Source organism: Mercenaria mercenaria, chromosome 14 (assembly GCF_021730395.1).
Source record: "Mercenaria mercenaria strain notata chromosome 14, MADL_Memer_1, whole genome shotgun sequence".
Classification (NCBI taxonomy): Eukaryota; Metazoa; Mollusca; class Bivalvia; order Venerida; family Veneridae; genus Mercenaria; species Mercenaria mercenaria.
This window is the reverse complement of record NC_069374.1, coordinates 24,787,511-24,813,533: the sequence shown is the minus strand read 5'-3', so window position 1 is coordinate 24,813,533 and position 26,023 is coordinate 24,787,511. Positions and strand designations below refer to the sequence as shown.

Here is a 26,023-nt window from a genome sequence, read left to right as displayed (position 1 = left end):
TCAGGATGGAGAAGACAGAAAGTGCAAAATTTTCAATAAAGAGGGGGACCTTCGGTTACAACTGAAGCTTTTGATTCACTGTATTTTTTTAATTTTCAGTGGTGAAGTAATACATAATTATAAGCTTGAAAAAACTGTCTTAAATAGGCATATTCACACAAAACAACAAATAACTTAACGTAAATATTCATAACGCCATCAAATGAAATATATAGTTTAAACGCAAAAAGAAGGTTTTATATTAAATAGTTCTATTCATTAATAAATCGTCATTAAAATCATTTGATAATGTACATTTGTAGCACTTTGGTATCTACATGGTCCATCTCTGGTTTTTGTTTCCGTCGTTTAAGTATGCAAAATATACATTCTAATGTCCTAGAAATGTATACAAAATCTGTAGATAATAAAGAAGTGTCCCTGCATTGATCATCGCCATAGTTGCCGTCACTAAATCTATGGAGATTACGCATTTAAAATTCGGTACGAGGACTTATCGATCCGAAAAAAAGTGACATCGACCAAGGTCTCAGCCCAAGGCTCATATCACTTTTTTACAGCGCGATAAATCCTTACATGGGCCGAATGTCCGAAGGCAACACTTTTTTATAAAACAGCTTACTTAATACAGAGAATTCAAGTTCAAACATATGGACTGATCCTTCTTACAGTAAACTGTGTATGACGTCAACTGGTTTGATGTCATATGTCATGACGTCACTAATCACGTGACTGTGTTAAGACCAACGGAAATGAATGTATAAATTTGATAATAAATAGTATCACTAAAATTAGGACAGAAAAATATTTTTAAATTCAAGAAATTGAGTGTAAAGGCTTTACCAAGCATGCATGCCTATATTATATAAGTGCAGGAAACTATTATAATGAATATCCACAAATCACTCAAGTCCGAAGAGGTTTCGTGTTCTAGAAAATATTATCACGCTTTGAGTAAGATAAACAAGCCGGTGAATAAAATGGACACTTCTGTTGTTTTTTTGAGTAGTTATTCTTAAAAATTGCGCTCTGCAATTGTTTGTAGTCTTACAGATATTGCTGGTGAGAAAAATAGCTGAAAAGCCAAATTTCTAAACCTAACATTTTTTTTCACTGCAACAAAGTTGCTCTTCAAGTGAAACGAGTGTGGATTGTGGATTCAATTCTAGTCAAACATTCCATACTCTCATCTCGATGAGAAGTATTTGCATTTGTTTTTGATAAATGCTACCGCGCCGAATTCTGATCCAGGTCGCCTAGAAACGTCATTTCTCTCTTTTTCCTTTTTCTTGAGGTTAAAGGTCGGATATTGTTTATTTCTTCTCCTGCTCTTTTCTCCAGCTCTTCTACGACACCTTTCACCTACAAGTTAATTTGATGCCAGTAAACACATTTTGCATGATTTGTTTTAGTATTTCTTAGGCTAAAATGATGAACATACACTCCTATACATGTAGCAGTTGCCTAGAATAGCAAAAACAGACGATTTACAAGGCAAAAAAGAAACATTATGAACTTCCATATAATTTTCACAACAAATTCAGATTTTAAAATGTTAAAGTATTTAGTTTTCAGGCAGTCCAACATCAGCGAACTGAAAATATCCTGAATTACAATGAATTCCGTAGTGTTTGTTATCACATCCGTCAGAAATGAGCAATTTTTCACAAAATAGCACGACGTCCATGTGTAAATAGCACGACGTCCACTAGTGTTACCAATCGGATCCATATCTTAAGTAAAGAATACTCTATTGCTTGCTATTTCTTGCAAATTTAGCATTTTTCACACCCAACGATGCCTACCTGTTCACAAAAACCTGTATTGCGTTACGGTGTTCATTACGAAAAAATAATGTCGCACGTATATAGAGAACCCTATTTTCCAACACAGCCAAATCAAAACATAACCCACATACAACATTACTTACTCTTAAAATGATAAAATGTAATTCCACGATACATACTTACACAGAGAATTTCGCTTATTCCGCTATAACGTTTTTGTCAACACGACACCTGTATCTTAGGCTCCACCAAACCGAACAATGTCCAGCAATACCCCCGTATTGAGATTAACCTTCCATCACATACCAATACCTACCTTTTTCAAAATAATAACACATATATATTAATACTCACCCATACAAAGAATGTTGCACATCCAGCACTGACAAGGCGTACTTGGTTAATACTGTAGTCCCTTAGGTAGTCTTTGGCCCCCATTGCCACTTCTAGAGGACACTTCTCTATCTTAAACTCAAGTATTAAGCGTTTCAGTGACTCTTTGCCAGTTTTCCCGAGGACGCACTGTACATTCTTCCATACCTACATATGAATGGTTTAATGAATTATTTTTGACTTGTTATAAAATCCTGCTGTTGCTGATAATGTACGTAGTATCGTGATGTCGTGGAGTGTTTATTAACATTAAATGTCTTTTACTGCTTTGCTAAGAACAATTTTTACTAGACGGTAGAATAAATGACATGAAATTGTCTTAGAACTTTATTTAAGAAGATACAAGTACATGCGACGCCTATGTCTAGTCAATCAGTCCGTCAGATCTGTTCAGATAAAACACTGTGAATCTCTGATATTTGATAAGTGTTGATCATCTGCAGGTTCAGTATTGGCAATGTTGTGTTCGGCTCTTGTGGAATTTGCAAGTCCTGGAACCCACGAGGCGCTTGCGCCGAGTGTGATCCGGTCTTTCAAACTCCATGAGAGCCGTATACAACATTGCAGATCAAAGTACTGATTTAACGACCGTTAAATTATATACAAATACCTTATCTAGTGCTGTATCAACCGAAATTGACTATAGTTTAAGACATACCGTATTTTCCGGACAATAGGCCGCGGCCTATACGTTTAAAAAAGTGAAATTTTCAGGGGTGCGGCCTATGCGTCAATTTATTTTTTCTAAATGGGCCTTCCATGCGGCCTATGCAACAGTTTTAATTTTTCACTTGCATTTTGAAAGCAATTCGAATCATGTTAAATGTACAGAATGGACAATTTTGCCGAGAGGGCCTTTTTTAACAGCTCAAGAAACTTACATTTGGACTTAACAGTTCATTGCATCTGACAGATTAAAAAGTGTAATTACCTAAAATACAACCAATTTCAAAGACTATTTATTGAGGACAGTTTTTATACGACATGTTTATCGCCGCTTAGTGGTGTATAGGCCGCGGCCAATGTACCGGAGCGGCCTATACGTTAAATTTTATTTCTGATATAGTTAAAATATACGGCTGCGGCCAATACGGTGCAGCGGCCTATTGTCCGGAAAATACGGTACATGTATTAAGCTGAAAACGTGTTTGAAACGGTGAACTTTTTGACAGTTTTCAGCTTAATATGTCTTAAACTATAGTCAGTTTCGGTTGATATAGCAGTAGATAAGGTATATGTATATAATTAAACGGTCGTTAAGATGTCATCATCACGTCGTTTCTGATTTAATATTTGATGTCAACCTTATATTATTTTTTTGTATCCAATGGGAGTTAAACAAAGGGATTTGTATTCATTAGTTTAATACAGGGTGTATTTCAAACCGAAAATACGCTGGTATATTAAATCAAGTATTACTAACGATTTGCAGTTAAATTTCGTTCACTCGAACTCGGATATTTCGAAACCACCTTTCATTCGAACTCAGAATCAGGACTCTGCAAAATCCCAACATAGTACTTATTGCTCGACGGCTCAATCTGCCGAAAATATGAACAAATTCTTCCGCCTCGTCAAGTTCGAGCGAAGGAAGTTCACATGCACTTAGGTTAATCGCACCTTGGTTTCGTCCTCCCAGTGACCCAGGAGAAGCAGTGTGGACATCATCACCGTGTGGACTATTGGCGGTGGATTGCTATAACCCCTTATTTCTGCAATAGTGGACTGGTCCAAATCTAATACTGCATGCAGTAGTCGCTGCAATTTCTTGAGTCTGGAAATAAATACAGTTTACAAGCAAGATATGTCAGTGCAGTTTGATTTACTGCGTCTAGAATGTGACGCTACCTAACTTGCATTAATTTTGGTTTACAAATAGCGCATGCGTAGGACATCTGAGTAGATAACCTGACCACGAGGCGCGACGCAATTTAATTATTGTATGAAGATAACTAACACAGTCACGGAGAATGTGACGCCCCTTCATCGTTGTAAAGGTAGTCATAAATGTGTCTAAACTATTTTCTCCAAACCTGTTCAAGACATTCTTAAAATGACGAAGGCGTCACCGACACTAAAAACTCGCCACATAAACTCAACAAGCAATGCTTCAAACTAGAATTACCTTTCAACTAAGTTCTTTGCTATAGAAACTTCTTTTTCCATCTTGTCTCCAATATCTGCGGCCTTGACCTTCTTTAATGCCGCCTTCAGTTTTTTAGCGTCTTTGTCACGGATAGCTATAAGTAACTCTGTAAATACAAGGATATACTATTAAGTTACAAATATTTGGAGATGGTAATGTGGAGGAAAATAAAATCATTCATGTATGTAGATGATGTATATTCTTGAAAGTCTTACACATAAATTTCCTTAAACTATATAATTTACATGATTTCCCTAAATCTCAATATATGTAGTATAAAATGCCACTATTTGTGCACTTCTGACTTTAGAAGAAATCATTGAAATCATTGGTAGTTATGTTAATATCTAGTTTACTGAAAATATGGCAAGGAACTGCTTATACTCAAGTCATATGTTTAATTTATAACAAGATCTACCAATGAGCATGTGATAGAATGAAAGCAACCAATCGAAATGATGGCAGACTAGGTTTAAACAATAAGTACAACGCCTTCTATCATTTTAGAAAGCAAATTTTATTACAAATAAGTATTGAATGAATTACATGATTCCAAAAGACCACGTTACTGTAATAGTTTACAAAATCCATGCTTTGATCATCTGATAGTATAAAACTCAACAAAGCAGATTTATTTAACTTGTTCATGAGAGGTAATGAAAAGTGCTACGATCCTCGCGTCCCCTTTCGTCGACTCATATGAGACTCATTCAGCGGAATCCAAAATCTCATAGTTTTTTTTTCAAAACAATTACCTTTCTTAATCTTAAGAATTTGGAGTTGTTCCTCTGCATATTTTATATCCGGTTGTATCGACGGAAGTTTTAATTTTTTCATTTCTTTGATAACTGCAGTTAATTCATCCGGGTTGTTTTCTTCTATTGCCAAACGCAGGCGCCGTCGCAACACATCCGTTAGATTTTCTGAAAATGATATTATTTTGCTATAAAAACAAATACGCAACTAAATGTGTCATATTCATGATTGTCTACATCTTCTATGAAAAGAATTAATACATTTTGTAAACAAAAACTATTTTCATTTTAGTAAAATTTAATCAAAATAAAGACTTTCTATGAATGACGTTATGCAAAAAAATCCCTCTTTAATTTATTTACAACTGTCATGTTATGAACACTGTGTAATTCGTATACCGGGATGTTTATTTTTGTGTTTTATGGAAAAAGTAGAAAATATCTATCAGTAAACCTAAAAGTACGAATAAGTTGCATATTATAGGCTCTTTCATCTTTCTTAATACTTTCGCTATCAATATGTAGAACCTTTTACATTATTACACTGTAAGGCTTTCTTTGAATATAGCTCCTCAGTAAGCTATTATCGGGGCAACTGTTCGTACATAGCTCCTGCGAAGCTATATATTAGCCGCGTATAGCACTTGTACACTTGGAATATATGTAAAACTGGTCCGAACAAATTTAAATTATTTGAGCCGCACCACGAGAAAACCAACATAGTGCGTTTGCGACCAGCATGGATCCAGACCAGCCTGATACAAGAATTTTAATGAGGGTTCCATTTTTTTTCCGTTAACACCGAGACACTTTTTATACATTTCTGACTGACTAATAACGAGTAGCATGAATCTGTTTGCGTTAACCACCTTAATATGTGAACTAGCTTACATTCGTGTTGCTAGCCACCATAAAGTGAATATGTCAGGAAAAAATCTTAATTTGGTGTGGGCAATTCTGAGGCTTATATTCCTGTTAAGATATCTAAATTATAGGCAAAAAATAAAAAAAAAAAAACAACAAAAAAACCAACAACAACAACATTTGTATTTAGGTAACCAGATATTTTTTTCGATAATTATTTTTCTACACGAATCTGTATTGGAATCTGTATAAGAACCTTAACAGGTTATCGCATGCCAGAAATACGTCGACATAGTCTTCCTGATTAGTTTTATCATCTGAGTTTTGTTCTTGTTGATGGGGTTGATATCGAACTTGCACTATCATTGGTCATTTGTCGGCTTTCTATCTTTTCATAATGACGAATACCAAAGGTGCCACTTTTAGCATTATTTTAGGCACATATTAAATCTATATGTTAGTAGCACTTAGTTCCATTGACAAAATCTGTACCATCGACAATCATTATAATATTGCGAAACGGTTAAGTTTAACATGAACAAACCACTATCGAGTTAGACCCTTTTCTAACATATATTTTATGCTATTTCTCCTTAAATATTTCCACGGAATGGATTCTAGAAACGCTTCGAGTAAGTCAAGTGGACTTAAAATAAAATATGTTTAAATCAAGTGGACTTAAAATATAAATAAGCTTAAAAATGAATTTAAAAGGCAATGCGGTATTATTCGATATAACCATCTTATTACACAAACAGGGCAACCATTTGTTAATAAATGACAAGCATAAAAGTCTCTTAATAGTTAAGCCAGATTATCGCATAATGCACAGGATGAAACGTAGTTAAGTTTTCCTTTAACAGATAGTGTGACAGATGTAAACTCTCACAAATTCACTTAATGTTAGGCTAAGTTAAGTAACATTTTTGAGAAGAAAGAAAGATGCCTCCCTTTCACGGGAAACGTATAATAAGCTTAATTAAGCTGATGGCCTGGCCCTATCGCTACGCAAACAGAATGCTGAGAACCAGACTAATTGACGATTTATGTATATAGCTTAGCTAAGGGATAGCGTTTTATAAAAGCAAGTCCGCGGCACATTAATGTGTTGTTTCGTTAAGGACATTGCCTACTCTCATGTATCAGTCGTACGTATGGTTATGATGTCTAAGCACGAGGGATGGCAAAGCGTGAGATCACGATGGGGAAGCGAGAAATTCTTTCACAATTTTGCCATCCTGGTCTCGCGCTTCACCTAAGCAATTGAGATCTGCCCCTTCTAGTATCGCTTGTTCTAGCGATATCCAAAACGCGAGAATGCGATGGCGAAGCTCAAAACCGAGAAAATTTCGCAGTCTCGTGCTTTGCCATCGTGATTTTGCACTACGCGTCCCTCGTCATAATGATGGCGGTGTGCGGAGTCATCATGCGAAGGCGATATTTGAGCACAAGATCCGATGGAGAAGCATGGAATTACGAAACTTTCGCGCTATCACCAAGATTTCGCACTAAGCCTGCGTTATCTAGCGCTTCATCTCTCGCAAAGGCAAGCTAGATCAGAACTGCGGAACGCGAGACCATGACGGTAATCATGATCTGACGCATCGCCATCGTGATTTAGGGTTTCGCGCGAGGTCGTTATCAGACAGGAGGCAATGTCCCTATTCGAACATCGTGCGTCTAGTATGCTACGGTCGACTAGAAATCTGTTGTTGTGACCTAATTTTGAGCAGCTTCCGCATTCCCTTCAAGTCATAAGTATATTAATTTCTGATCCAAATTAATAAAAGTAATAGCAACTCTGCCCATTTGATTTTGATTCAACAAGCGTTTTTATGTTTTTCACAGTTCAATCCTGACTTAGATTTAACCATGTAACTGTAATACATGTCGAAATACATAGTTCATGTATACACATATTCCGTGGCATACCATCGATAGCAACGGCTTTCAATTTGCGAGATTGCTATATATTTGCTGGTTCTCAGCATTTCAATTGCTTATTGCACGGAAAGCATTGTTAAACGGTATTTCATAGTACTCAAAAGCTTCGTTCTTTTTCGTTTTTTTTCAAACAAAAATCTGATCGTTATACTTACCAATCGAGATTTGCCGGAAAAATGGGAAAGAAATAGCAATGATTAGTTATTTCCCTTTAACGATATAACAATGCAAAAATAAATCACTCGGTCAAGATATAGCAAGGTTAAGTAAATGTTAACTTCCTCTGGAAAAAAGCTATTTAAATACATCTAACCAAAGTTAGACAAGACTACATTAGCTTGGTCAAAAGGTAAAAGATAGTTAAGGAAAGGATAGGTACTGCATGGATAAGTTAATTCCCTCTAAATGTAAACTATATTTAGCTGAATCCACTCGCACCAGACCAAAAAGATAATGTCACTGTACATGTTATATCCTATCTCTAGGTACATTATACAAGAACCATGATCATGAACGGGAAAATACACTAACCCATTTCAATCGCGCATTTCTCTCTTATAACGTGCATTTTGGTAAATGGGTACTATGCATATTGAACAAGTGGTAATTTATCTTCCATCGTGCACCAGTTACATTGTGTCAATATTACATTTCACAAAAACTCTCCGCTTATTTTATGCTTTCGTCAATGTTACCGTGAGAAAAAGCTTGGCTGAACTTCCCAAATGAACTTCCGGTCCAGCCGACACGGCCGTGTGCACATGGTAGGCGACAGAATGTGAAATATTCGTAGTTATACGATAAAACTCGAAATGATGAATGAATCATACAGTGGTACACATTTGTATTGTTTATTTAATTCACATTGCACATTTATGTTGCTTATACACATTCTAGCGTACATGTGTTGTGAAACGACAACTGACAGACATTTCCAGGCCGGAACTATATTAGGGGAGTTCATCCAAGTTTTCTCTGTATGTGGATTGTCTCTGAGATATGAAATATTCAGACACTGTGACTGGTGCACGATGGAAGACAAATAACCACTTGTTCAGTATGCTTAGTACCCATTTACCGAACTGCACCTTTTATGTGAGGATTTCTCGTTCATGATCATGGTTCTTATAGTATACCTAGGCGTAGGGTATGACATGTTCATGTACATGTACTTTCTCGTCTGTTACGCGTGGAATCAGCTAAATATAGTTTACTTTAAAAAGGAATTAACTCATCCATGCAGTACCTATCCTTTCCCTAACTACATGTTAACATAGCCAAGCAAAATTGAATTATTTCAGCCAATATAAAGCAAGGTTCGTCAACTTAGTCAAAAGCTGCCATATCACCAGACAATGTTAACTCCTAAAACAATAAGCCATAACAGAGCTAATCTACCTTCTGATTTCTCCATGTGTTCTCCGCTGCTCTCCTCATTTTCATCTATAAAGTTGTTGTTAGACATTATGAGTATTGTCAAAAACTGAGCCAATTACTAACCTATAATCTGACGTCCAAAATACAACATAATTATCCTTGACATTTACAGTTTCGAAGTTTTTTTCTTTATATGGTATAGCGATCCTTCCCTATGATACCAAATAATACATTTTGTAAACAAAAACTTGTAAACAAAAACTTTTTTCATTTTAGTAAAGAGTTATTATCATTTAAGAATGATAAATGCATTGGCACAAAATAAAGACTTTTTATGAATGACGTTATGCAAGAAGTTCCTTTTTAATATATTTACAACCGTCATGTTATGAACACTACGTAATTCGTATACCGGTATGTTTATTTTTGTGTTTTATGGAAAAAATTGAAAATATCTTTCAATAAACCTAAAAGTATTTAGTACAAGTCAGATGCATATAATATATTCTTTCATCTTTCTTAATACATTTGCTGTCAAAATGTTGAGCATTATGCTTTATTACACAGCACAACCTTCGAATATAGATCCTCTTATAAGCAACTGTTTGCGTATAGTTCATGTGAAACTATTGCTCAGTTGATTGCCTACTATTGTATAGGCGAATCGGACCCGGATGCCTTGACGAGCCGCTAGTGTGTTAAATCACCGCGGTACCCGAGTTTATATTTCCTTTCCGAAAATATAGATATACTACTTAAAAACTACAAAAATCAGTGGTATCTTTACAGAAAACCAAGTTTGTATTGTGACAAACATTGATATAAGAAATACAGTTCCGGCTCTATTAGGTTTCGTAGGCGAGTGTAAAGGCGAGTTTAGCGAGCCTTCTATTATTTTATTTGTCGTCTAAAGCCTACTCACCCAATACCGAGAAACATGTTTATGCATTTTTATCTTAAAATACGTTTTCCTTTTTATTTGTGAATAAACGGCCGTTGACAGAAATGACGTCATGACGCTTTTAAAAGTGAACAACCTCATAGAGTTCTATGGTTGCATATTTCTGCCAAACGATAACCTGTTTAGGTTCGCGAATAGATTAGCGTTAACTGGATTAAATACATTCGGGAAACCCTAGACATATTCGTTTTTTTTCATTAACTTGCAGCTAGAATACTAACTAATTAAGATTCGTGCTCCAGTTACTGAACAATCCAAATACTCGTAGCATATCCGCTTTTTAGATAACTTAACTAGGTAAGACTAATGTTGCAAGTTATCAAACAGGCGAATATGTTCAGAGTTTTCTAACTGATAAAAAGCTTGTAACATGAATCTTTTCGCGTTAACCATGTAAGTGAACGATATCATATTCGTTTTGCTAGCTAGCTCGAAAAGGCGAATATGTCAGGGGGGAAAAACTTAACTTTGTTTGGTTTATATTTTTGATAACATATTTATACACCATTTGTATCTAGGTAACCTGACAATTATTTCGATGTTTATCTTGTTTACGCGAATCTGTATCGGAACCTTAACAGGCTATCGCACGCCAGAAATGTAACGCCAACATAGTCCTCCTGATTACTTTTATCATTTGTGTTTGTTCTTATTTAAGAATTTAATATCAATCTGACATTATCATAGGTAATCTGACAATTTTCAAACTTTTTATGATGGAGGAAGACCCAAGGTGCCCATTTTAGCATTATTTCAGGCACATAATAAATTCTATATGTTAGTAGTACTTAGTACCCTAGGGCCTCTCACCGAGTTGCGTTTTCAAAACATAACATATTATCATAATCGACCATCATGATTATAATATTTAAAATTTGTTTAAGCGAAAAGGTTAAGTTTAACATGAACAAACCACCACCGAGTCAGAATTTTTTTTTATAATATACTGCCTTAAATATCAGATGTGAACGCTTGAAGTTAAGTTCTCCACCGACCGGATCCTAAGAACGAGTTGGTTTAGAATAAATGAGATTAAAATTAAACTGAAAGGGCATTTCGATATTATCCGATATTATCATCTTATTGATCAGTAATACACAAACAAGGGCAACCATTTGTTAGTAAATAAGAAGCAAAACAATCTCTAAAATAGTAAAGCCAGATTATCACATAATGCACGAGATGAAGCATGGTTAAGTTATCCATAAACAAATAAATTGTGGCAAATTTAAACTCACACAATTTACATAATGTAAGGCTAAATTAAGTACCAGTGTCGAAAGGAAAGAGGGCAAAGCTAACTCCCTCTAACGGGTTACGTATAATTAGCGTAAGCTGATCGCCTGCCATATTACTGCGAAAGAACAGTACGCTGGGAGCCAGACTAACTAACGATTTCTATAAAGCTTGGATAAGGCTTACAAGGTTAGTTTTTTTGTTAGCAATTTATACGGTGTTCCGTTTGGGTCATCACCTGCTCTCATATACTGGTCGTGGCGAAGCGCATGATCATAGTGGCGAACCGCGAGATCATGTCGAAGCACGAGACCACGATGGCAAAGCGTGAATTCACGATTGTGGAGCAAGAAATTATTTCAAAGTTTCGCGATCCTGGTTATCTCCACCTTCGCGCATTGCTTGCTCTAGCGATACCAAAAATTACGAAGGCCAAAATCGAGAAGATTCGTAATTTCGCGCTTTGTTATGATCGTGATTTCTGATACGCGTATCTTGTCCTCATGATTGCGAATTGCGGAGTAATCATGAGAAGGTGATATGCGAAGGCAAAGTCACGAATGAGAAGTCATCACTCAGACTTCGCGCTTCGCCATCGTTACCTCGGGCTTCATGACGGCAACTGTGATCTGGTGCTCTGCCATCGTGATCTAGGGCTTCGCGCAAGGCCTTTATCAGACAGTAGGCAATAGCCCTAAATGAACATCTAGTACGCTACGGTTCAACATAAGTGGGACTAGAAGATCTCTGTCTATAACCTAATTTTAAACAGTATTCACATTCACTTCAAAGTACATATAGACAGTCATAAAGTAAATACTCTCCTGAGCCAACTTAACAAAATCAGTAGCAACCATGCTCAGCTGATTATGATTTAAATGATTTTTTTCAACAAAAGCATTTTCCAAAGTTTTTCACAGTTCTATCCTGATTTAGACAAGTAACTGTAAGTCATGTCGAAACACATAGTGTAGACATATTACGCGGCATACTATCAGCAGCATACAACTTTCAATTTGAGAGTCTCTTCGAGATGATTGCTATATATTTGCTGGTTCTCAGCTTGTCAATTGCTCATTGGACGAAAAGCATTGTTAAAAGATACCTCACAAAACAGGATAACTTCGGTCTTTTTCGTTTTTTACAAACAAAACTATTATCGTTATACTGACCTATCGAGATGGGCGGGAAAAACTGGAAAGAAATAGCAAGGATTAGTTATCTCCCTCTAACAAGAAAGCGGATAGGATATAGCTATGCAAAAATACATCACTCGGTCAAGATACAGCAAGGTCAAGTAAATGTTAATCTCCTCTGGAAGAAAGCTTTTGTTGATTCTTTTTAAATACACCTAGGAAAATTTAAGCAAAACTGGATTAGCTTTGTCAAAAGATAACATATAGCTAGGAAAAGGATAGGTATTGCATGGACGATTTAATTCCCCAAAATTAACTATATCAAGCTGACTCTATTGAAAACATAGCCAAGCTAAGTGAGATCATTTAAGCCAAAGTAAAGCAAGGTTCGTTAACTGATTCAAAAGCTGCCATGTTAACACCTAGAACAGTAAGCTATAACAGAGCTAATCTACCTTCTGACTCCTCCTTATCTTCCTTGCCACTTTCCTCACTTTCACCTATAAATTTGTTGTTAGACATAGTAATGTTAAAAGCTTAGCCAATGACTGACGCATGTTCTTGACATTTACAATCTCAAAGTTTTCTTCTTTATATGGAATATTAATCCTTAACTTCCGTAAAGACAAGCAATGACTATACATTACATCATCCAAGATCTCACATTATCCGGAATCATTATACCGGTACCTACAACTCGTTTAAATGGGTCAACCGTGTTGTTGTACTTATAGAATAGACTGGCCCGGTTTATAGGTTGGTCAGGGCTACGATATATATTGTATTTTGCCATTGAAATATTTCTATAAAATGCTTCTTCCCCTTCCGTTTGGATCCGTCCATGTTTACAAACTAGTTTGTTTGTTTTGTGGACTGTAATAGCTTTTACTTAAATACTAAAACACAACAAGTACTATTTATTTAGAAAAGTTGAACAGTTCGGTACAAACACGTTTGTTATCTAATATAAGTGACCCAATTGCGTATCAAGACAATACTGAACACTTATTTACTTACAGATCATTGAAAGAACAATAAATGTGTTCATCCCGATCAGTTATAACTGATAAAAGAGGTTATATCTATCTACACAAATGCATAATTTTTCTAAATAGTTTATACTTGAAACACTAGAAACAATGCTGAATGAATCAAAAACCTATGGTCGATTATCTAATACGTTATCACATTTATCTGGGTCATATCTGTTAGACCATGCTTTCTCTATATATCCTTCGTTTGACATGATTTAAAATATCTCGAGAATACCAGCATAATATATTTTGACATTATGTTTTTTAAAGTTTGAATAATATGAAATTCGCACTACCTGATGTACTGAAACTTTCCGCTTCTTGTTTGATCGTTAGGTCTTTTCTTTCTCTTTTCTTTGGTTTCCGGTAGTCTATGACGTAATCATACAGTGGCACGTGAACAGTGCCATCTTCACGGGTTCCTCGCACTTTTACCCCATACTGACCGGTTCCTGGCAGCCTGTAATATTAGTGCGTTTGAGATTAAAGCGAACAAACGTTTCTTGGCTAAACAATAAATGAAGAGTACAGGGAACTACGAAAGCCCGGTGGTTACTTCATATTTCTCAATTTTGTACCGAATTGAGTAAAGTAAATGTCAAATTTACATTTCATAGTCTCTCTGTTTCATATTAGAAATGAGAAATGGGAGACATGATGTCACCACCCGACTTTCGTAGGGCACACTGAACATCTTCATTTGGACAAAATAATCTTGAATCGTTTGCAGACATATATATTGATGGGAATATTGGTTATGTCTGGGCTGCTTTCTATGTAACATTTACTTATCATACTGCGCATCATTCTTTACTTGCTTTTCTTATCATTCATACTGATAATACAGTTCTATATTCTCATCTGTCAAAGTTCGAAAAAGTTTCGGGACGAATCAAGTAGGTCTACATCTCTTTAATGTAAGAATGGACAATCGACGACAACTGCCTACTATGATCGTACCATCTCTTAAAAATATTACCACAAGTTACCAAATTTTATTTGTTTCCGTTTAGATCATGAAGAATAATCAACAAGAGACTCACCGGACTGTGTAAGTTACAACAGCTCCTGCCTCTTTCTGAGACAACAACAATGGTGCTTCCGCTGGCTTAACATTTTCTCCCGAGAAATTTACCGACAGTTCAATATCTTCATCACGAGAAAAACCGATATGTACTTCGTCAAATTCCGTTCGGATAAATCCAGATGATTTCGTAGGACTAAGTCCAGAAGTTGCAAAAGCAGGATTTTTAGGTCCAAGTCTTGTTTGAAAACCTTTTGGAAATCTACCGTTTTCTTCTATTTGTCTTGAAATTAGCAAATAATCACAAAATTCTCGCGTTTTACCGTCAATACCATCTTTCACAAACAGTCTTAGAACGAATTCACCTTTCTCCGGGGTCATGACGTTAAATATGACGTCACCATTTTCGACTCGGTGCACAACGTAATCAGGAAGTTCCTCCATCGTATCACCGCCGGTGTAAACCTTTGCTGTATAGTACATATCGCCTATTTTCATCTTATCAGCTGTTCCAAATTTGATTTCTGCTTTCCCATAATCGTCCATTTCGACTTCCCCTGTGAAATGACTGAGGGGAACCAATCCTGTTTCCACAGCAACTCGACCTGGTCCCCATCCTACCGCTGGAGATGGCGGGAAAGGTTGGCATTCTTTTAGGCCCTCACTGAAGTTCAATCGTTAATTTTACATCATAACAGGTAAAGAGGAACCAAAACCAAACATACTTTGGGATGAAATGATGAAAACATGGCAGATGCAATAATGACCATTTATATTTAAAATTCGAGGTTGCATTTAAGATATATTAATTAAATACCTCTGCTTGGTTCCTGTTTAGTCCAAATTTACAGTAAACAGTTCTGAAAAGTGAATTTCTATTCGATGGAGGAAGCTGGGAAAGTTGGGGATATTTATGGTACTCACGTGAAAATGATTTTATAAATAGCAATCCAATCGTAATCGTAGTTTTCGTCAGTAACAGTGGTATCCTTGCCTACCAGCTCGAATCTGAAAACATCTTCTTTCGGGGACCGTATTTTCACTGTGAGATTCTCATTGTTGTTTGTACGGTGCATGAACACGTAACGATCCATCCTGTAATTACAATAAAAAATAGAAGTAATTTTGAGAAATAAATAGTCATCAGAGAAACCTGATTCAGTTCATCCACAAAACAAAATATACTGTGTCATTTTAGATGGAATATCACTGATAACTAGAATCAAATTTCCGTCTCCGTAAAACACTTGCAACATGGTAAAGATCTGACAATGTTAATAAAGTATTTTACGCAATAATCACAGCTTCCTCTCCTGACATTATTACGTTAGTAATCTCTAGATAATTGTTCCTGTTTCATGACTAGATTTTCTGGTTCTTACAACATTTCCTAATGCAAATTTTAAATATTAATGCCTATCTTTTTTTTTTATTTCGGCTGGTAGTATTAATATGAAGCGTTTACTTTGATAAACACGCGACGCATTCTCCGACTGTATTAGATTAGTCAGAATTTGAATTTCATAAGTTATTAGTAGAAAAACTAACGCCTCCGTGACCAAGTGGTTATAGTCGCTGACTTTCAACCACTTGCCTTTCACCGCATTTGGTTTTGAATTCGAAACATGGCTTATGTGTAGAATTCTTTGATGTAAGAAAGCCATAAAGCTGCCTTACAGAAGATCTGTGGTTGTACTCAGGTGCCTGTCCATGACTGAAAAAAATGCATGGAGGACACCCGGGGTATTCCTCCATTATGAAAAGCTGGAAAGTCGCAGTATGATCAATATATAAAAGACGGTGTAACGTCAAACCCAACAAAAACAACAACAACAACAAACACTTGGAGAAACGAAGTAAGAACTTGAAAGCATGATTACGACTTGTCGCTTCTGTAGTATTTGCTTTGTATTTGCTTTGAATATAACCAGGGAGTAGGACGTATAATCATCACCATAAAGTGGATATTTTGCCAAGTAAGTGAGTTTTTCTTTTACTTTGGAAAAATTGCATACGTGCATTCTGTGACCACGCTATTTATCTCCTCCCGATAATTTACCCTGAGTCTGTACCTGGCGCCGTAAAACAGTTACTGAACGTTTTATACGGAGATTAATAGTTCATGTCCTGCTCAACTCGTAAAAAACAGTACAAGTTCGACCAAATTTATGATAGCTTTAGAATTATTAATGTTTACTTACGACTGCAAAGCTCAAGTGCTGAAACCTTTAATTGCCGATTTTTTCTTGTTTAAGCCGATTTCAGTATCTTACGGAGAACTTTAAAACAATTTGGTCTCTATTCGGGTCACTCTGTATACTGTGTTAGAGTTACTAGTATGATACCATTCCAATCTACAAGGAAAGGCATTACAAAACATTTCTATAGCCGAACCGTTTTCAATTGTGACGTTTAATATTTGCAAGCTAGCAGTTCATAAGACAATTTAACAAAGGAGGATTTATTTTATTACATGTTTTATTGAATTACATAAAATGTGCGTAAATGTAAGTACATGCTAAATGCAATCAGTAATTGTGAATAGAAGCCCGTTGTTATAAGTACTTATATGTGTAAGACAGAACATCACGGTATGTGGTAATCACAATTTACTATTCTAACGTGCAAATGCCATAATCTGTTCACAATTACTGATTGCATTTAGCATGTACTTATATTTACGCACAGTTAATGTAATCAGTACAACACAATAAAACAAATCAACCTTTGTTAACCTGTAATGTGAACTGCTAGCTTGCTATTACGAAAACGGTTCGGCTATTGAAATGTTTTATGGCGAGTTTCCTTGTACATTGGAATGGTATCATACTAGTAACTCTTACACAGTACAGTGACCCGAATAGAGACCAAATTGTTTTAAAGTTCCCCTCAAGATACTGAAATCGGCTTAACCTTTAGCATGCTAGATAAATTGTCGTCTGCTGGAAATGTCGTCTGCTAAAATTGTAAAGTTCATTCAATTTGCTCCAAAATTGGAAGAAATATTGTCAGAGTAGCAAACAGCTTGGAACCTGATCAGACGCCGATTTAATCGGCGTCTAATCTGGTTCCAAGCTGTTTGCAAAGGCTGTTAAATTCGCCTGCAGCAGGCTAAGGGTTAAACAAGAAAAATCGGCAATGAAAGGTTCTAGCACTTGAGCTATGCAGTCGTAAGTAAAAATTAATGATTAACAAGAGCTGTCTCCATAGGATGACACATGCCCCCGATGGCACTTTAAATGAATAGTTATGGCCGATGTTAGAGTTTAGGACCTTTGACCTACGGAGCTGGGTCTTGCGCGCGACACGTCGTCTTACTGTGGTACACATTCATGCCAAGTTATTTGAAAATCCATCCATCGATGACAAAGATATGGACCGGACACGCCCATCAATGCACTATCCCTTTAATATCTAAGTGTGACCTTGACCTTTGAGCTACGGACCCGGGTCTTGCGCGCGACACGTCGTCTTACTGTGTTACACATTCCTGCCAAGTTATTTGAAAATCCATTCATGGATGACAAAGATATGGGCCGGACACGCCCATCAATGCACTATCCCTTAATGTCTAAGTGTGACCTTGACCTTTGAGGTACTGACCTGGGTCTTGCGCGCGACACGTCGTCTTACTGTGGTACACATTCATGCCAAGTTATTTGAAAATCCATCCATCGATGACAAAGATATGGACCGGACACGCCCATCAATGCACTATCCCTTAATGTCTAAGTGTGACCTTGACCTTTGAGCTACGGACCTGGGTCTTGCGCGCGACACGTCGTCTTACTGTGGTACACATTCCTGCCAAGTTATTTGAAAATCCATTCATGGATGACAAAGATATGGACCGGACACGCCCATCAATGCACTATCCCTTAATGTCTAAGTGTGACCTTGACCTTTGAGCTACGGACCTGGGTCTTGCGCGCGACACGTCGTCTTACTGTGGTACACATTCCTGCCAAGTTATTTGAAAATCCATCTATCGATGACAAAGATATGGACCGGACACGCCCATCAATGCACTATCCCTTAATGTATAATTGTGACCTTGACGTTTGAGCTACGGACCTGGGTCTTGCGCGCGACACGTCGTCTTACTGTGGTACACATTCATGCCAAGTTATTTGAAAATCTATACATTGATGACAAAGATATGGACCGGACACGAAAATGCGGACAGACCGACAGACTGACAGACCGACAGACCGACGGTTCAAAAACTATATGCCTCCCTTCGGGGGCATAAAAATCGGCAATAAAAGGCTCTTGCACTTGTGTTGTGCAGTCGTAAGTAAGAATCAATAATTCAAAAGCCTTGACTATCATAAATTTGGTCGAACTTGTACTGTTCTTTTACAAAAATCGTTAAAAAAGTGTACTTGAGCAGGACATGAACTATATAGCTCCGTATAAAGCGTTCAATAACTTTTTTACGGCGCCAGGTACCGACTCGGGGTAAAATATCGGGAGGAGAGAAATGGCGTGGTCACGCATGCAATGTTTCCAAAGTAAAAAAAAACTCGCTTACTTGGCAAATATCCACCATAGGGTAACCATTTGTCAACAAAATCCACAATATTTATCCGATAGACACAATTTTTTTTACTTAAACCACCGAAAGACACCATTTACACCCTACCCCATGACAACACATGAAACTAAAGGCAAGGAAAAACACCAGTGTGAAAGAAATTTGTAAAATGGTTGATGATGCGTAGGCCTACACTGAAAGACTGAAAAATCAAAAATGTATTAACTTAAGCATAAGAAAGCGAACAATACCTTTTTTCCGTACCGTCGTTCAACCGAAAGAGTAGATACTGAAAGTCTATATTCAGTGACGTCTGGCGAGGAATCGTGAATTTTATCTCCACTTGCCCTGTATTGCTACGCACTATACACTCCGGATGGGTTAAAGTCCGTAATTTAAGATTAAAATACCTGTCTTTTACAAATGTCATCTTTTCAAATTCTTCTGGAGTTAAAGGATCTTTTTTGAGTTGCCATTTTGGCAAAGTCGGTAAATGTGTTGCAACAACCTGATCTGGATCAGTCAAAAAATAATTTTCATCACAAAAATAATGCAGTTTCGACGCCGATTCGCCATTTTCTATTACGTCATCACCATTCGGAATACTGACGTCCTCGCTAGCACCTTCTGCGCATGTGCCCCAGTAGGCATTAATAAAACGCCAATGCTCGTCCACCAAGACAGCGTTCCATTCGCCATAATGTTTGTCTTCGTCGATTGGATCACCAACCTCGTATGTTGATCCCTTCAAAGTACCATGGATAATAACGCATGGTATCTTGGCATATCTGAAACACATTTAAAACAAAGTTATATCATATGAAGCTCAAATTTAATTCAAAGTTTATGCATGGTGATCTTATTTGTACTCCTCAAATAGGATCATTATCAGGTGCGATTGTCTTTCGTGTAAGTGTGAATTTAACCAACCTTTTTAGCATGCTTTTCTCTTGTTCCTTTGAAGGTGTCATTTGAAGTTCTAAACTGGTATGTTTTTTAATATGTTTGAGACAGGAATACGTATAAATGATCGTTCTTAAAAACATTTATTTAAGGATTCATTTTGAATGTTTGCATTACACCAACACACTACTACTCCTTTTAAATTCTTATCTTGATACTATAAAAGAAACAAATAATTTCTATTTATGAGTTTCGTGTGCCTTTCCCAGTATAAATTTACTTAGTATCAGATACGTTAAAAAGATCCGTGTGGTAAACTGTTTTATATTTATGTTAGTTATATGTTAGATTAGGATATTTTATGATGGCCAGTTTCTGCAATGTCAAGTTCTAGAGTTTCCGTCCCGCAAAACCACTAGAAGAAAACAAAATGTGACGAAGAGATTAGAAGACATATAAAGACTGCTAGGACGTTATGTTTTGTTCTCTCGTGTTTTCGGCCGATATCTGTCGTTATATCATGCGAATCATTGCGAGTTTTCGTCTTAGCGGAACGAAGACACGACAAAACATCACGATACAAAGCTCTTTTTTCTATTTCTCTTGCTTTTCCGCCCCGCAAACAAGACAATGCGACATGGTAGAAATCAGCCACTATAATATTTACTTTTCAGAAAGGAATATGTTTGTGTGTTTGAAAATTATATTTGAATGACATACTTGCATGCAATATGTCTCTAAAATGTAGACGTATTACAAACTCAACATTTATACAAATGTTATTTCACAATGTATGGTCATTTTGTACAGAACGCTACATACCTGCATGTCACATCGATGTTTCTGCATATAAGTTTGAGGGCCTTACCTACAAAGCAAGCTGACTAGTTGGGCATAGTTCCCCTTTTTGTTCTTGATACGCCAGAGTTGAAATACTGCATGGCCCTGTGATGGTGTTTTCTTCATTGGCAGTAAGTCGATAGGCTGGCACGTGATCCAGCGATAAATGACCCGGATCTTGGACAAGTCGTCGTCATATCCGGCAGTAAGGTAGTCAACCAGATCTTTCAGTGACTGTTTCAGGAACTTTGTTGGTGTCTAAACAAAATCATTTTTTTTATCAATAAGAAATCTGTTAAGTCTCTATTGGTTTGCTTTAAGTTACATTGACATATGACTTGTATTTCATTCGTACAGTTAAGGCTTCGTAAGGTGGCTATAATCCTACTACAAATGATGGTCAACCCTGCCTCTGCTATGTACAACAAGGCAGATATCGGCCAGCTTCCTAAACCTCACAAACGTATAACATGTTGTTTTTTTTTTGTAATAATGAAGTACGCACCTATAATTTACAACTACGTTACAAAGTCTATATGAGTTTATGCATGTATTTACAAACAGACATATTGCATCTCACAATTCTTTGCTCCTGAACATCTTAAATGTTACAGGCAAAAAGAGGAAAGAGCTGATTATAACGTACGTACTAGGCTGAAACAAAGGTAGGTTTTTGCGCGGGGCGGGGCAGATTACAGAAACTTTTCATAAACATCGATCTGCAATTTATAAACTTAATCTTTAGCCTGCTCGCGGCAAGAGACCATGCCTTTGCGACCAGTGCAGACCAAGACCAGCCTGCACGTCTGCATTGTTCGCTATTCAGACAGTAAATTTTCAGTGAACACCCCTTTGAATAAAAAGCGGTATTGCCCAAATTGAATGATGGACTAGTCCATTTCAAAAATTTAGCTGGTTAAAAGTTACTACACTACAGAACTAAAATTTCTTACATTAACAGCTCTTGCATCAACATCAGTGTAGTCCGCCGGACTGAATATGTCGACTTTCTTTGTTGGCGGTGGGTGGGGCCCTGGGATGTCGGGATCTAAAGAGTCGATATCGTCGACATAACAGTCAAGTGTATCACTAAACTTAAACGACGGCAGCAATGGATATGTCGCCAAAAGTCGGCCCGGAACACTCATCGTCTGAAAGATAAAAAGTTTTTTTTATTGTTTAAAGTGACTATGACAAACGACTTTCTGTGGTTTAATAGTGCAGGAAAACAACGGATTGTTTTTGCACAAATGGATTAGCGTCTGGGTGAAGTAACTGACCATATTTAGATAGAACTGGGCGATAGAAGAAGACAATGAACAAAATCTGTCACAGTTTTTTAACGCGCGCTAGAAATAGCTGGATGGCGATAGACTGGTAGGACAGCGGTGTAAAATCATACTGCCAAGCATACGGTTTGCACTTTTTACATTTTATATATTTTTTGTAATCATTATCTGTGCAATCAATATATAAAGCTATCACCAGTCATAATTTCTTAAGTATTAATCTCCAGTCTAGTGTGCATGCTAGTTCTTCCATCTTAATTACATGTCTCGGGTTTCTTAATGTATTTCGCGTATTCATATGTAAATGTATAATCAGGAATTTAAACTCCCTTCTTTGTCAAAGATTTTTGTATTTCTGTAAAGTTTCCATTAACCTTTAGCATGCTAGGTAAATTGTCGTCTGCTGGAAATGTCGTCTGCTAAAATTGTTAAGTTCATTCAATTTGCTCCAAAATTGGAAGAAATATTGTCAGAGTAGCAAACAGCTTGGAACCTGATCAGACGCCGATTTGATCTGGTTCCAAGCTGTTTGCAAAGGCTGTTAAATTCGCCTGCAGCAGGCTAAGGGTTAACTTCTGCTTGAGACCCCAGCAACAAGCTAATCAAAGAAAGAAAGCACTTGTCACCAATGTAAATAATATTGATTATTATTTTTCTGTCCTTCAAAACTGTCAAACTATCCAAAACCACCTTGGTGAAAGTATCAGGAAAAGTTGAAGCATTATACCTCCTGTTTGAAATGCGTTTATACGTTCCAGGCTTACAAGATATTCTTCTTTATTCTTTATTATAGTCTCTTTATTCTTAACAAGATAACATGTTTAGGAAGACCATCATTGTTCTCTGTTTCATATAGATCGGTATCCAATGTAAAAAAATCATCAAAATGTACCGAATGTTCCTTTTAACATGTTCACTGCTTATGTGACACAGTATTCTGAATGAAAACAAAAAGACAAGACTTAATTACCTGACACCAGACACCCCGCTGACCCGAGCAACCTACCTTTGTTTAAATCTGCTGAGCGGAAATAATTAACTTGACTTAATCAAGATTGCCGTTTCCACCCCGTTTGTTCCCAATACAAACAAATCACTTTTCACAACTTCAACCGTATCCCCGTATCATTATCCAACAGAATGATATGCGTTTATAGTAGCTACCAAATATGAGCTCCAAAACAAATATATTCTTTTTAATAGACTTTGTGTTTTATTTCTATATAACATGATCCACTTAAATCGTATGCAAAACGTTTAAATTGGTCCAAGTGCATTTTCATAGGTTTTACCTTGTATTGATTTGCAGTGACAAATTACGCATAATTTATTTCGTTATAGGCGTTAGATATTTTACGGCGTAGTAAAGTTTGATATTAGGTTTAAGTTTAAGTTTATTAGTTAATGCTCGACCCAAGCTTATTTGAACCGCTCAAGTCCGCTACCTGAAAAATCGTGCACTAGTGCTAAGACCCCCCCCCGCACCCCCTCCCGCCACATACACTCTTCCCCCGCGGATTCGGCGGCCGACACCTTAACCACTAGACCACCGCTCCCCGAAACGTTTATTCAGACTGTTGAAGGGGAGATGCTTAATCATACTTATGTTGTTTTTACTAAATTGTTCATAACAGTACTAACTTATTGCAACGTTTTTGTTACCGCACCACAGCTTTCTTGTTCCACTGGAGTAATGAACCTACGAACAGCGAAAACCTTGTCAGAGCCTCTACCTGCCCGTCCGAATTTAATTGTTTTTACTTATCTTATCCCGTTGATACACTTCTGATATCTTCTCAATTTAAATGATTTTATGAAAGTATGCTTTCAAATGACAAGATAAAATAAACAAATGATAGTAAGAATTTATATCTTTAAATATTGATGTCTCCACTGAAGAATGCTTGACCCTCAAAAGTAATGCCAACCTAAATAAGAACATTTAAGCATACTCTTCAGTGACAGATTCACCCATAAACAGAATTGGTTTAGGTCCCAGAATATAGTGAAAATCAACACATACTACTTGTATATAACTATACTATTATCAGCCTTACCCTTGGCTTGGTAGGTACAGGCTCAGATTTAGCGTGTACTTCATTTTGTGCCAGCGAACCAGGCCGGCTTGGCACGGTTGTGGAGTTATGTAGTACCTGACCGGGCCGGGTCGGTACGGTTGCAGGGTTATGCAACACAGGATTTGGTTGCGCAGACATTACTTCGGGAACCATGGGTTCCGGCACAGGTGTCATAGGTGGCGCGTCCGTCGGTACGACTTGTGTACTCTTCTTGTTTCCGCAAAGTGGAAACACAAAAGTGCTCCTTTCACTTGCACAACACAACATGTGTATGTATATGTAGTCCCGCTCAAAAAAGTAATCAGTGCGTTTTTGAATTATATAAAAGGTAGTTCATGGGCTATAAAAGAGGTACTGAACCTAAAGAGGTACAAAACACGTAGCGCAAGACATAATCATTTTAGTATGTCTTTCATTTTAAAGCAGTTTGTAGTCCATGAGTTTAAACCATATTGTGGTCAATGTATGCAGTTAATATTCATAAAAAAATCGTAACATACCTTTACAGTATTCCCAATTCAAACCAAACAAGTGCTAAAACAGTAGATCCGACAATTAAAGATATTTTACATATTTTGTTAGTACCATGTACTCTAAACTGTGTCTCTGTAATCTACAGTATTACAATTATCACACAAATCTTCAGTTCTATTCTAACATGAACGATTGTTTACAAAGAACGCACAATATTTGTTTTACACTTGAACTTATCAATGACATGATAGAAGAAGTAAAGAATTTATCAAATGTGGTAAAAAAATAAAATACATTCATTGAAGTAGTATACGTCGATATCTTAAATATAAAAATACATGAGCCGAGCCATGGGAAAACCAACATAGTGGGTATGCGACCAGCATGGATCCAGACCAGCCTGCGCATCTGCGCAGTCTGGTCAGGATCCATGCTGTTCGCTAATAGTTTCTCCAATTCCAGTAGGCTTTAAAAGCGAACAGCATGGAGCCTGACCAGACTGCGCGGATGCGCAGGCTGGTCTGGATCCATGCTGGTCGCATACCCACTATGTTGGTTTTCTCATGGCACGGCTCACATTTGAATTACAGTGAAAAATTGAAAATATAATTAAGCCGCCCTTTGACAACTAGTGATTTGACAAAACGAGCGCTTTCAAATCGAAGTCTGTGTTCTTTAATACCATATATTTTTGTCACACTTTCTCAGTCTTCACGTTACACCGTCATCATTCGGTTTTAATTATTTTTTTCTCTCCAATATTGAAGAACTTCTTTATCCATTTGAATTGACAATAATTATCCATCATATTTCCTATTTTATAATATAGACCTTTCTCAATTGAATTTCGTTTTTCAATTAATTCAATACATTTAAAAGTAGAGAAAAGTGGTTCGTGATTTCATTGTTTAACGTTTTTCACTAATTGTAACGTCTTGCATTTCAAATGCAATATGATATAGATCAAGCTACAGGCCGATAAAAGGGTGAAGTTATGGCGGCTTTTCTTTAGTAGATCTTACCATAGAAATGCAGGAATTCTCTTGTTAAATCCTTTATGATATTTTATGTGATAAGAGACCTTTTGTGTAAAATAGTGACACCCAACAAAATGAAAAACTAAACTAGGCCCGTAAACAACTGTCAAAATAAAGTAAGAAGTGCATTAACCAGTATAATATTAAAGGAAAGTCTGTTTGATTGCACAAACTTGTTTAAAAAGATCTTTGTTGATTTAAATTAAAG

The 26,023-nt window shown here is 36.7% G+C and overlaps 1 protein-coding gene across 8 annotated transcripts; it reads right to left on the bottom strand.

Annotated features, from left to right (window-relative positions):
- Window positions 1–68: 68 nt before the first annotated feature.
- LOC123526583 (uncharacterized) lies at window positions 69–25,700 on the bottom strand. Of its 8 annotated transcripts, none has more exons than XM_053523079.1 (15): window positions 25,461–25,700; window positions 24,284–24,917; window positions 21,891–22,088; window positions 20,966–21,195; window positions 19,446–19,982; window positions 15,582–15,752; window positions 14,677–15,321; window positions 13,930–14,093; window positions 13,055–13,099; window positions 9,288–9,332; window positions 5,082–5,249; window positions 4,306–4,432; window positions 3,801–3,954; window positions 2,142–2,327; window positions 69–1,362 (listed from the first exon to the last, which is right to left on the bottom strand). In XM_053523079.1, exons 2-15 carry the CDS (start codon window positions 24,569–24,571, stop codon window positions 1,228–1,230), a joined length of 3,093 nt encoding a protein of 1,030 aa, XP_053379054.1. In that variant the 5' UTR covers window positions 24,572–24,917; window positions 25,461–25,700; the 3' UTR covers window positions 69–1,227. The 8 variants fall into 8 exon arrangements, with proteins under 8 accessions (XP_053379054.1, XP_053379055.1, XP_053379059.1 ...); XM_053523080.1 differs by having other exon boundaries at window positions 24,284–24,838; XM_053523084.1 differs by lacking the exon at window positions 24,284–24,917 and having other exon boundaries at window positions 25,461–25,699.
- Window positions 25,701–26,023: the final 323 nt, after the last annotated feature.